Source organism: Mobula hypostoma, chromosome 5 (assembly GCF_963921235.1).
Source record: "Mobula hypostoma chromosome 5, sMobHyp1.1, whole genome shotgun sequence".
NCBI lineage: Eukaryota > Metazoa > Chordata > Chondrichthyes > Myliobatiformes > Myliobatidae > Mobula > Mobula hypostoma.
Window position 1 is genome coordinate 116,074,047 of NC_086101.1, and position 13,669 is coordinate 116,087,715.

Below are 13,669 nucleotides of genomic sequence, written 5' to 3' on the forward strand. Positions count from 1 at the left end.
TTTAGCAGATAAAAATGTCATGCAATATTACACGACTGCGCAGTCCCGCCTCTCTTAACTCCGATGATAAGAAGAAAAAAATCAAAATGGCTCATACCACACTCCCACTCCAATTCTCAGATTTCCCTCTCCGAAGGAAAATTGAGAGAGTACAGAGAAGATTTACTAGAATGTTACTTGGGTTTCATCTCCTGGTTGAACAAGTTGGGTCTTTATTCTTTGGAGTGTAGAAGGTTGAGGGGGGACTTGATAGAGGTATTTAAAATTATGAGGGGGATAGATAGAGTTAACGTGGAGAGGCTTCTTCCATTGAGAGTGGGGGAGATTCAAACAACAGGACATGAGTTGAGAGTTAAAGAGCAAAAGTTTAGGGGTAACATGAGGGGGAACTTCTTTACTCAGAGAGTGGTAGCTGTGTGGAACGAGCTTCCAGCAGAAGTGGTTGAGGCAGGTTCGATGTTGTCATTTAAAGTTAAATTGGATAGCTAAATGGACAGGAAAGGAATAGAGGGTTATGGGCTGAGTGAAGGTCAGTGGGACGAGGTGAGAGTAAGAGTTCAGCACGGACTAGAAGGGCCGAGATGGTCTGTTTCCATGCTGTAATTGTTATATGGTTATTAGGTTGGGAGGCCTTGTCCTTCAAGAGTGTCACTGCTCATTTCTGTTGAGTAAAACACTTCTATATTCATGAACTTTAGTGTCTCTTCAGTGACTTTGTTCACATTACAATAACCTTATCTATGCCTCTCATGATTTTACACCTCTAGAAGGTCAGCCTTCAAATTCCTACACTCCAAGGAATAAAGTCCTATCCTGCCTATCCTCTCCCTATAACATAGACCCTCCGAAATCCTTGCAGTGTCCTCAAATTTTCGCTGCTTTCAGCTTAGTGTTGTCTTTCCTCTAACAAGAGGACCAGAAATACTTCTCAATACTTTATGGATGGTCTCAATGTTTTGTACAACTGTAACAATGTCCCAACATCTGCACTCCATGCCCTGACTGATGAATGCCAGTGAACCAATGCTTTCTTCACCATCTTGTCTACATGTGACCCTGCTTTTAGTGAAGCATGCAATTGTGCTCCTCTGTTCCACAACATCCCAGGGCCAACTTTCAAAGCAGAAGTCCACCCTGGTTTGACCTCCCAAAAATAGAAAGAGCAGATAGACTTCATCTTTATCCAAATTCCTGCCTCAGATGGCGCTGCGAAATACAGCGACAACTTTCTAGAAGCAAACACCACTATTAACTTCATTACTCACACCTTCTCTTGAAAATGATCATTGCAATCAATAACCTTTCAGAGTTGAGCATTTGCATTGCCTGTACGATCCGTCATTTTTGCCATGGGAACTGAAGTCAAGAGGGTGCAGGATGATTGTGGCCCAATTGAGGAAGTGGGCATGTACCCCGAGAGCAGGGAACGAGCCAACTGGCTGCTGGACTGTGCTTGGAGGCAAAATGAAGCAGCAGAACTGAAGTGAGGTAGAGCTGAGGTGGCAGGGAGCAGACCTGAAGGTGAGATTTGACCGATTTAAGCGCGGGCCAAATTGGAAAGGTCCGGTATGGGCCAAATCGACCTGGCGGGCTGCGGGCCCCCGGCCCCAAGAGCGCATCACAGCAGCTGGGCCCAGGTCCGAGAGCAAGGACCCAACCCGCAATTTGGCCAATTTAATCACCAGGCCATATTAAAAAGGTCAGGGTGTCAGGGCTGGAGAGGGACAGGGCTGCAACCAGTGACAAATGGGTTCCTGAACCGGCTACAGTGATGCCTGGCTGTGGACTGACTCACTTCTGAATGCTAACAGCAGGAATTCTGCAGATGCTGGAAATTCAAGCAACACACATCAAAGCTGCTGTTGAATGCAGCAGGCCAGGCAGCATCTCTAGGAAGAGGTACAGTCGACGTTTCAGGCCGAGACCCTTCGTCAGGACTAACTGAAGGAAGAGTTAGTAAGAGATTTGAAAGTGGGAGGGGGAGGGGAGATACAAAATGATAGGAGAAGACAGGAGGGGGAGGGATGGAGCCAAGAGCTGGACAGGTGATTGGTAAAGGGGATATGAGAGGATCATGGGACAGGAGGTCCGGGGAGAAAGACAAGGGGTGGGGGGGAAACCCAGACGATGAGCAAGGGTATAGTCAGAGGGAGAAAAAGAGAGAGAGAAAGAATGTGTGTATATAAATAAATAACTGATGGGGTACGAGGGGGAGGTGGGGCTTTAGCGGAAGTTAGAGAAGTCAATGTTCATGCCATCAGGTTGGAGGCTACCCAGACGGAATACAAGGTGTTGTTCCTCCAACCTGAGCGTGGCTTCATCTTTACAGTAGAGGAGGCCATGGATAGACATGTCAGAATGGGAATGGGATGTGGAATTAAAATGTCTGGCCACTGGGAGATCCTGCTTTCTCTGGCGGACAGAGCGTAGGTGTTCAGCAAAGCAGTCTCCCAGTCTGCGTCGGGTCTCGCCAATATATAAAAGGCCACATCGGGAGCACCGGACGCAGTATATCACCCCAGCCGACTCACAGGTGAAGTGTCACCTCACCTGGAAGGACTGTCTGGGGCCCTGAACGGTGGTAAGGGAGGAAGTGTAAGGGCATGTGTAGCACTTGTTCCACTTACAAGGATAAGTGCCAGGAGGGAGATCAGTGGGGAGGGATGGGGGGGACGAATGGACAAGGGAGTCGCGTAGGGAGCGATCCCTGCGGAAAGCGGGGGGGAGGGAAAGATGTGCTTAGTGGTGGGATCCCGTTGGAGGTGGCGGAAGTTACGGAGAATATGTTGGACCCAGAGGTTGGTGGGGTGGTAGGTGAGGACCAGGGGAACCCTATTCCTAATCGGGTGGCGGGAGGATGGTGTGAGAGCAGATGTGCGTGAAATGGGGGAGATGCGTTTGAGAGCAGAGTTGATGGTGGAGGAAGGGAAGTCCCTTTTTTTAAAAAAGGAGGACATCTCCCTCATCCTGGAATGAAAAGCCTCATCCTGAGAGCAGATGCATCTTTACAGTAGAAGAGGCCGTGGATAGACATGTCAGAATGGGAACGGGATGGGGAATTAAAATGTGTGGCCCTGGCCCCCACCGCTTTATTTTCACCATGGATGTCTAGTCCCTATATACTTCCATCCCCCATCAGGAAGGTCTCAAAGCTCTCCGCTTCTTTTTGGATTCCAGACCTAATCAGTTCCCCTCTACCACCACTCTGCTCCGTCGAGCAGAATTAGTCCTTACTCTTAATAATTTCTCTTTTGGCTCTTCCCACTTCCTCCAAACTAAAGGCGTAGCTATGGGCACCCATATGGGTCCTAGCTATGCCTGCCTTTTTGTTGGCTTTGTGGAACAATCTATGTTCCGTGCCTATTCTGGTATCTGTCCCCCACTTTTCCTTCGCTACATCGACGACTGCATTGGCGCTGCTTCCTGCACGCATGCTGAGCTCGTTGACTTTATTAACTTTGCCTCCAACTTTCACCCTGCCCTCAAGTTTACCTGGTCCATTTCCGACACCTCCCTCCCCTTTCTAGATCTTTTTGTCTCTATCTCTAGAGACAGCTTATCCACTGATGTCTACTATAAGCCCACTGACTCTCACAGCTATCTGGACTATTCCTCTTCTCACCCTGTCTCTTGCAAAAATGGCATCCCCTTCTCGCAATTCCTCCATCTCCACCGCATCTGCTCTCAGGATGAGGCTTTTCATTCCAGGATGAGGGAGACGTCCTCCTTTTTTAAAGAAAGGGGCTTCCCTTCCTCCACTATCAACTCTGCTCTCAAACACATCTCCCCCATTTCACGTACATCTGCTCTCACTCCATCCTCCCGCCACCCCACTAGGAATAGGGTTCCCCTGGTCCTCACCTACCACCCCACCAGCCTCCGGGTCCAACATATTATTCTCAGTAACTTCTGCCACCTCCAACGGGATCCCAACACTAAGCACATCTTTCCCTCCCCCCCTCCCCGGCTTTCCGCAGGGATCGCTCCCTATGCGACTCCCTTGTCTATTCGTCCCCCCATCCCTCCCCACTGATCTCCCTCCTGGCACTTATCCTTGTAAGCAGAACAAGTGCTACACATGCCCTTACACTTCCTCCCTTACCACCATTCAGGGCCCCAGACAGTCCTTCCAGGTGAGGCAACACTTCACCTGTGAGTCGGCTGGGGTGATGTACTGCGTCCGGTGCTCCCAATGTGGCCCTCTATATATTGGTGAGACCTGACGCAGACTGGGAGACCGCTTTGCTGAACACCTACGCTCTGTCCACCAAAGAAAGCAGGATCTCCCAGTGGTCACACATTTTAATTCCACACCCTATTCCCACTCTGACATGTCTATCTACGGCCTCCTCTACTGTAAAGATGAAGCCACACTCAGGTTGGAGGAACAACATCTTGTATTCCATCTGGGTAGCCTCCAACCTGATGGCATGAACATTGACTTCTCTAACTTCTGCTAAAGCTCCACCTCCCCCTCGTACCCCATCAGTTATTTATTTATATACACACATTCTTTCTCTCTCTCTTTTTCTCCCTCTGTCCCTCTGACTATACCCCTTGCCCATCCTCTGGGTTCCCCCACCCCTTGTCTTTCTCCCTGGACCTCCTGTCCCATGATCCTCTCATATCCCTTTTGCCAATCACCTGTCCAGCTCTTGGCTCCATCCCTCCCCCTCCTGTCTTCTCATATCATTTTGGATCTCCCCCTCCCCCTCCCACTTTCAAATCTCTTACTAGCTCTTCCTTCAGTTCGTCCTGACGAAGGGTCTCGGCCTGAAATGTCGACTGTACCACTTCCTAGACATGCTGCCTGGCCTGCTGCGTTCACCAGCAACTTTGATGTGTGTCACTTCTGAATGCTATTTGCTTACTTTTATTGTTTAATGGGTTCTATTGGGTTTCTTTGTTTTGTGGCTGCCTGTAAGGAGACAAATGTCAAGGTCGCAATTTTTTTTTTGGTAAGATCTCCCCATCCACAAACCTATGAACTATGCCTGGTACATGCATATGCACACCCAAGTAGCTTCGATCAGCGGTCCCCAACCACCGGGCCACAAAGCATGTGCTACTGGGCTGCGAGGAAACGATACGAGTCAGCTGCACCTTTCCTCATTCCCTGTCATGCACTGTTGAACTTGAACATAGGGTTGCCAACTGTCCTGTATTTGCCGGGACATCCCATATATTGGGCTAAATTGGTTTGTCCCATACGGGACCACCCTTCTCCCGTATTTCCCCCGCTAACGTAGAGCATTCCTATGAAACCTTTTGTGTCAAAATGGCGTGAAGCGAAGAAGCAATTACCATTAATTGATATGGGAAAAATTTTTGAGCGTTCCCAGACCCAAAAATAACCTACCAAATCATACCAAATAACACATAAAACCTAAAATAACACTAACATATAGTAAAAGCAGGAATGATATGATAAATACACAGCCTATATAAAGTAGAAATAATGTATATACATCATAGTCGGGAAGATCAAGTCAAAACTGATTTGTGGGGGGAAAAAAAAAAATCGGCACGTCGCACATGCGCACACAGGTCCCTGCGCAAGGCTTCATGGTCATGATAGTCTTTCCTGGGGTAAACACAAGTGTCCCGGGATTTGACTGCTACTTTTGTCCCTTATTTGGGAGTGAGAAAGTTGGCAACCCTAACTGTAAAAGACATGTTGAGGTGAGTTTAACCCTACTTGAATACCCCCACCCCCTCCAACCAGTCGGCCGGTCCGCAAGAATATTGTCAATATTAAACCGGTCCGCAGTGCAAAAGAGGTTAGGGACCCCTGGTGTAGATAACTCAGATAGACCAGCACCAACCCTTGTGGCATACAACTAGTCACAGGCCTCCAATCCAGGAAACCATCTTCAAACACAAGCCTACTGTCTCCATCCAATCTAATTATGACTCCATTTAGCTCTCTCCCTGGACCGGATGCAGGAAAATGACAACACTTTGGTGACAATCTCATGAAGCACTGAAGATACAAGCACTGCATCCTTCGATGACCCGCCACCTCACCAGGCTTGCCGGAAGGCTGGGGAAACCTTGCCGAACTCTTCCACTTGCCTGGTTCACCGGACCCCGACGTCTGACGAACCCTCTCCGGAATCGGCGACGGTTCGGAGCATACCGACTCCCCTTCACCGGGACGCCCCCAGGACCACTGACGTTGGCAGCCTCTGCTCCCTGCATATGGCACAGAAGATGTTGGAGAAGGATGAAGGAGTGGACACCTTAAAGGCCTCACGTCCCTTCCCACAACCCCTGAATGGAAGGGCAACTTATTTATTGAGATACCGTGTAGAAATGGCCCTTCCAGCACTTCGAGCCATACTGTCCAGCAATTTCCACACCCCACCCCCCCCCCATTTAATCCTAGCCTAATCACAGGACAATTTTCAATAACCATTACCCTACCATCCAGTGCGTCTTTGGACTGTGAGAGGAAACCAGAGCACCCGGAGGAAACCCACGCAGTCACAGGGAGAACATACAAACCCTTTATAGGCAGCAGTGAAAGGCGGCAGGAGATTGGGGCTGAGAGGGAAAATGGATCAGCCATGATGAAGGAGCAGGGCAAACTCGATGGGCCAAATGGCCCAATACTGCTCCTACATCTTGTGGTCTTGTGCCTTGTTTTTTTGCTCGGTCATCGTAATTTTTGTCTTGTACTGTACTGCTGCTGCAAAACAGCACATCATAAGTCTGTGATAACAAACATGACACATTTTCTGGTGTCACTGGGCTGCACAGGTTGAAGGGATGAGAGGAAATGTCAGGGGCAGAGGTGAATGGGTTTAAGGAGGAAAAATACAGCAACGGAACAAGTTCTTCAGCCATTATACAAGCTGATCCAAATTAAACCCTTCTGCTTAACACATGGGGCAGATCCACAAGATGTAGGCCATTTAGTCCATCGAGTCTACCCTGCCATTTCATCATGACTGATCCATTTTCCCCGTCAGCCCCAATCTCCTGCCTTCTCACGTTCTCCAATCTCGCACAAAGTGCGACAGGAACTCAGCAAGTCAGACAGCATCTACAGTGGGAATAAACAGTGGATATTTTCGGCCAAGACCCTTCATCAGGCTATATTAAAAGGTGAGGCCTCACCAAGGTGAGAAATTAGATGCCAACAGCTTTGTCTCCTTCAGCACCAGCCCCAAGGCACCCTCCTTTTCTCACCCACCAAACCACCCATCCCCATCTCCCAGAAAGAATTCCAGGGACAGTTGTACCTTCTCTCCCTCCACCACGTCGAACTCCACTGTTTCTCCATCACCAACGCTCCGCAGGTACTTGCGAGGGTTGTTCTTCTTGATGGCGGTCTGTTGGGGTGAGGAAAGTGATGGAAGAAGATCCGAAGTAAAGGTAATAGGTTAGCATTGTCCAGCGTCCATACCCGACCCCAGCTTGCATGACCTCACTTGCATCACCACTTCAATCCCCACCCCCCCTCACACCACACCTTGCGTCCAGAAACCAACACCAATTGCACCTTCAAGGCAACAATCTGGCTCAAACACCCCACAGTAACTTGAGTCTAACACCCTGTCACCTGTGTCGAGGTGGAGAGGTTTAAGTAAGGAGATACAGAGAGCAGGACGAGAAGATAATGGAGAGAGACCTTGGGTGACAGATTCTCTATGGTTTTTAATCTGAGGTTTCCCTCCAGATCAACAGCAACAGAACTTCTGCTGTTGGAGCTAGTGTCTGAAGTTTCTTCAGCTCAACACAAGACTATTCAAGCATGTGGGTGAACACATTCACATCCTATTTTCTCACACACACACACCCCTCCTCGCCCATCATCTCCTCCCTGACACATCAGCACTCTGGGCTCACACTAGCTGGGAAGAGGTAGGGTGGGGAAGAAATTCAATGCAACAAACTCCACCCACTGGGACTCAAGTTGCAACTCGGGACAACCCCAACCAACACCAGAACCCCAAAAGAGAAACCATCCCACTATGGTTAAGTGATATTGTGTACCAACTGACTGTGAGTGAAGTGAAGTCAACAGCAAGGAGGACAAAACCCAAGAGATTAGCCCCTCATTCGGGACCTCCTGAAGTTGGGAGTGGGGGAGATGCAGTGGGCAGTGAAAGGAGATCCTTCTGATCTGGGCTTCAAGCTGGGGGTTCCCAACCTGGTGTCCACAGACCCTCAGATAATGGTAGAGGCGTAACAGAGGTTGGGAATACCTGCCTTGAAGCAATTTTATTTTTCTCCATAAACACACAATGTGTTTTCAACAAAATTGCTAGCAATGAACAGAACATTCACTTAAAAGTCAAAATTAAATTTATTATCAAAGTACACATCACAAATACTATGCTGAGATTCATTTCTTGCAGGCATTTACAGGAAAATAAAATACAACAGGACAAAGCACGATTCCAGGAGTGGGACCCCCACCCACACTGTCCCCTACACCAGGAGTGGGACCCACATCAACAATTGTTACCCTCAATCTGTTTGGTTCCTGTACCAATGTTGATAACTTCACTCACCTCAACACTGAACTGATTCCTATACCTGCAGACTCACTTTCATTGACTCTGCTACTCATGTTATCAATATTTAACATTTGATTATTATTTTATGTTTGCACATTGTTTGTGTGCAGTTTCCTTGTATTTACTATGAATGCCCACACGAAAATCAACCTCAGGGTAGTATATGATGGCATATGGACTTTGACAAGAAGTTTACTTTGAACTCTACATGTTTAGAGCACGGGTTCCCAACCATTTACCTCCTGGTTAATGGTAGAGGTCCATGACATAAAATAGGCTGGGAAACCCTGCTTCAAAGGAAATGCATTGGAGGTTATCAAGCTCTGAGTGTTGCTGCAGATACTCTGAGAGGCAGGGAGAGGGAGTTCTGCAATACTGTGGTGGAAAGGTTTTACACACCACAAAGTACTCTCCCCTCTGTCCATCTCTCCTGTGTGTGGCTGATTCAGTCAAGCTTTAGTCAATGGTAAAGACCCCTCCCCAAGAAACAGAACCATATAGGCCAATCAGCCTACAAGTCTGCACCAAACTTGATGCCAAATTAAATCACTGTTTACATGTGACCCATAATCCCTCTATCCCATGTAGGTTCATGTCTTTTAAAAAGCCTCTTATACATTATATCTGCTTATATCATTACCTCCAGCAGACCACTCCACATCTACACCAAACCTGCCCCAGACATCTTTGGAACTTCCCTCCTCTCCTACGTTAAATGTATGATCTCTCAAATTTGACATTGGGACAAATATTCTGACCAACTACCTCATGTATCCCTCAAAATCTTTTAAGATCCCATCAGGTCTCCCCTCAGTCCCTGACATTCCAGCAAAAACAACCTAGATTTGCTCAATTCCTTATAGAAGATACTGTCTAATCCGGAGAGAGTGTCCTGGTGAACAATCTCTGCACCCTCATTGTTCCGGGGGGGGGCAGGGGGGAAGAAGAGACAGAGGCAGAGACAGACAGCACTACAATACATACACACACTCTTTGATATTATAGGAACCCAAAATCTAAATCTAAACCCTTCCTAGAATGGGGCAACCAGAATTGTATGCTGCAAGGGCAGCCCAAGTTTTATATAACTGCATTATGACTTCCTGAATTTTATGCTGAAGGCCCTTGCTAATGGCAGTAAGCACCTTTTCCAGCCTATTTGCATAGTCATTTTTAAGGGGCTATGGACTTGGACCTCAAGATCTCTGTTCATCAATGCTGTTAAAGGTCCTACCATGTATATTTGATTTAAGTACATTTATTATCAAAAGATATAATTATACAACTTTGAGATTTGCTTGCTCATAGGTAGCCATGAAGCAAGAAACCTGAAAGAATCCAATTTGAAAAAGACCAACATTCGATGCACAAGGGAAAAAAAAACAATCATGCGAACAATTGAAGCAAACAACAGTATTCTGAACCAAAATGCGAGTCCTCAGATCTGAACTCTGGTCTGGACCAGCCTGGAGTAGGCCCAAAGCCTTGCTTATCATTTCATATTAGCAGGTACGGAGCACAGCAGCCAGGGCAGTCTTCATAGCCTCAGTGCCATGGAGATGACCATTGCAGAGAACGAGCAAAATCGGCTCTCCTCCCAACTAACATCTTTGTCTTTCCAGTCTACATGGGCCAGCATTTAAATTGACTCAACAATGGAACAGTGAAAAGCTCCACGCTCTGGAAAGGTGTGAAGATTGCTGAGAGCGAGTGAAATCGGCTCTCACCTCTGATCTGAGCTGGTGTTTAAAATTGGCTAAACGCTGCATTGTACCTCACACTAGGACTCAGGCACCGCTGCTGCAAGACGCTCCAGGCCTAGACCATGCTGTCCAGCAACTTGCTCCGGGCCCAGATGTCACCACGCAGCCCAAGGCTGCTCTTCAAATCAGCTCAGCACCCAGAGATATCTAAATCTCACACCCGAGCCAGTTGTACAAGCATTGAAATTGAATCTCCTCTGTCCGGACCCCGACTACTCCTTACAGAGCTATGGAACCTCGCTCCTGGGCCAGTTCTACATGCATCCGAACTTGACTTGCATCGATTCATCCCCCAAACTCACCCCTTCACTGTTTGCAGAGATAATTTAACACAGTTTACCTCAGAAAAGGTGCTTTTAGTTGGATTTCTTACCTTGAGTCTGAGTCAGTGGTGGAGGCAGATACACTAGTGAAGTTTAAGAGACTACTAGACAGGTATATGGAGGAATCTAAGGTGGGGGCTTATATGGGAGGCAGGGTTTGAAGGTTGGCACAACATTGTGGGCCGAAGGGCCTGTACTGTGCTGTTCTATTCTATTCTATGTTCTATGTTTATGACTACCAGGAAGCTGACATACATGGTTGATAGCACCATCTTAACTGGAAATACGCCACATTTTCCCATAACATTTCACTTCTCAAACCATGACGCCTCACAATTGGCCAGATTAAACTCTACCTACCATTTCTCCACCCACCTCTCTCATTGTGGGCCTGGTGATAGTAATTGGGAGGGGGTCTTTGGGGTTTCAATGTCTTTCTGTCATTCATTCTTTGGGTATTTTCCACAGAGATCCACGAAACACAGAACAGCAAGTTTGCATACCGTATGATTGTCAAGTACTGTTGATGAGACTCTCTTCTGCAGAAGTCCATGTGTGGCACAGGCACCATTGGTCTCTATGAAGTGTCACATTGCTTCCTTGTGAAACCCAGTCTCAATGAAACTCACCTGTAAATCAGTCAACAGCCCAAAATTCCTGTGGTGTTTGGTGTTAACTTTGGGTTGGAAGTAGATGAAGGTCACTTCTTCACTCCTTCCCCTTTCTGCACCCCCCCCACCTCTCCAAAAATCTTTGAACACAGAAGCCACTCACTACCGTGGTCTCAAGGGAACAAGCATTATCAGTAGAAAGACATACCTGGTGAACAAAGACATCTTCTTTCGTGTCATTCCTGAGAGGGAGAAGGGGGAAAAAAAAAGATTAATTGAAGACACAAACATTAGGGCAAATACCATTCGCTGAAGATTTCAAGAACAAAAACTTCAACTGAACATTTTCAATCATTTCTGTAACTTTCGAAACTGGGATCTTGCTGTGCACGTAGAAACAAGATGTCTGCTTTCAGCATTAGTTGAAAGACAGCTATTGGCAACAATGCTTGGGGATATTAACATTTAAGAGACATTTGGACAATATGCAGACAGGAAGGACTCAGCACAAGTTCCCAACAGTGGTATCTACAGACCACTTAGTAGTATTGGCCCATGCCAAAAAAAGGGTTGCAAACTGATTGTTTAGGGGGATAATTAGGTCAATTGGACAAGCTCAGGTAGGCATCTTGACTAACATGGATGTTTGGCCAAAAGGGTACACTACCCCATATAGCCCATTTTACAATGTACAACTCTTTAGCCTACCATATCTCCACCATGAGGTTTAATATCACCAGCATGTTTACAATTTTCGGCTTCTTACTTCAATACTGTGCAGTAGCCCTCCCCGCACCCACCACCATACCAGACAGTGATGCAGCCAGTCAGAATGCTCTCCACTGTACATCAGAAGTTTGAGTGTTTTAGGTGATAAACCAAATCTCTTCAAACTCCTAATGAAATATAGCCGCTGCCTTGCCTTCCTTATAGTTGCATAAATGTTGCGATCAGGTTAGACATGACACACAGGAAGTTGAAATTGCTCTCTCTGTTTCTGATCCCTCTATGAGGATCCATTTGCGTTCCCTCTTCTTACCCTTTCTGAAGTCCACAATCAGCTCTTTGGTCTTACTGACAGTGAGTGCAAGATTGCTACTACACTTAACTAGCTGGTATATCTTGCTCGTGTACACCTTTTGTCACTATCTGAGACTTGGCCAAAAATGATTGTATCGTCAGCAAATTTATAGATGGTATTTGAGCTGTGCCTAGCCACAAAGTCATTGGTGTAGAGAGAGTAGAGCAGTGGGCTAAGCTCACACCCCTGCGGTGCACCAGTGTTGATTCTCACAAGGTAGAGATGTTATTTCCAATCAGCACATTGTAGTCTTCCGGTTAGGAAGTCGAGGATCCAGTTGCAGATGGAGGTACAGAGGCCCAGGATCTGAAGCCTTTCAATGAGAACTGCAGGGATGACTGTGTTAAACACTGAGCTATAGTCAATAAACAGCATCCTAACATAGGTATTTGTACTGTCCAGGTCATTCAATGTCACAGGAAAAAGCCAATGAGATCTCATCCACAGTGGACCTATTGTGGCGACAGGCAAATTGCAGTGGGTCCAGGTCCTTGCTGAGGCAGGAGTTGATTCTAGCCATGAACAACCTCTCAAGGCATTTCATCACCATAGATGTGAGGGCTACTGGGGAACAGATGTTAAGGCAGATCACCCTGCTCTTCTTGGGCACTGGTATAATTTTTGGTCTTGTGAAGCAGGTGGGAACTTCTGACTGTAGCAATGAGAGGGTGAAAATGTCTTTGAATACTCCCGCCAATTTCACCCTCTTGAAAGACAATGACATTGGCCTCTGAGACAGATCCTCAAATATTGTAGGCAAGGGCAGGAGCTGGGTGATGGCAGCCCTTAATGATGGAATCAATTAATTGGATTAATTAATTGGATTCTCTTATTTCCTCAACTCCCCTCAGATTCCATTGGGGCAACTTCCAGCAGCGATTAACCCACCAACCCCACGTGTCATTGAGGGGGGAGAAGGAAGGAAGCCCAAGTATCCGGGGAAACCCACACAGGCACAGGTAGAGTGTGAAAACTCCACACAAAGTGCCAGAGATCAGAATGAACCTGGGTCTCCAGAACTTTGAAGCAGGAACACCATCCTTGACCAATCCCAACCAGGAACCACGGCACCCAGTCAACACTGGTTCCTTAACGAGGGAATTAACAATCTCTCAACCAGCCACCCTGCTGATTGAGATGATGATGACGTCGACGACTCAGGCCTGAGAGGCCAGCGTCGGGCATTTTCATGCCTTACAAGGCGCGGATCGGAAGGCTGTGTGGGGCACCACTCCTCACACAGACATTTTGCAGTATTTTTCTTTATTTTACGAGGTCGAGTTGCGAGCTCGACACTCAACCCAGCACAGATGGAAAGCGTACTCGGGAGCTGCCCGTTTGAATTCGAACCCGGGAACCTCCG

General features: G+C 47.2%; 1 protein-coding gene across 2 annotated transcripts in view; it reads right to left on the reverse strand.

The window, feature by feature from the left end:
• Window positions 1-13,669, reverse strand: part of LOC134346953 (Y-box-binding protein 2-A-like) — a 53,019-nt gene that overhangs the window by 20,280 nt on the left and 19,070 nt on the right. For both annotated transcript variants that reach the window (XM_063048846.1, XM_063048847.1), the window contains exons 3-5: window positions 11,434-11,467; window positions 7,248-7,337; window positions 6,076-6,195 (exon numbers count right to left, since the gene is read on the reverse strand). In XM_063048846.1, the coding sequence (XP_062904916.1) occupies window positions 6,076-6,195; window positions 7,248-7,337; window positions 11,434-11,467 (244 nt within the window). The remainder of the gene's footprint in view (window positions 1-6,075; window positions 6,196-7,247; window positions 7,338-11,433; window positions 11,468-13,669) is intronic.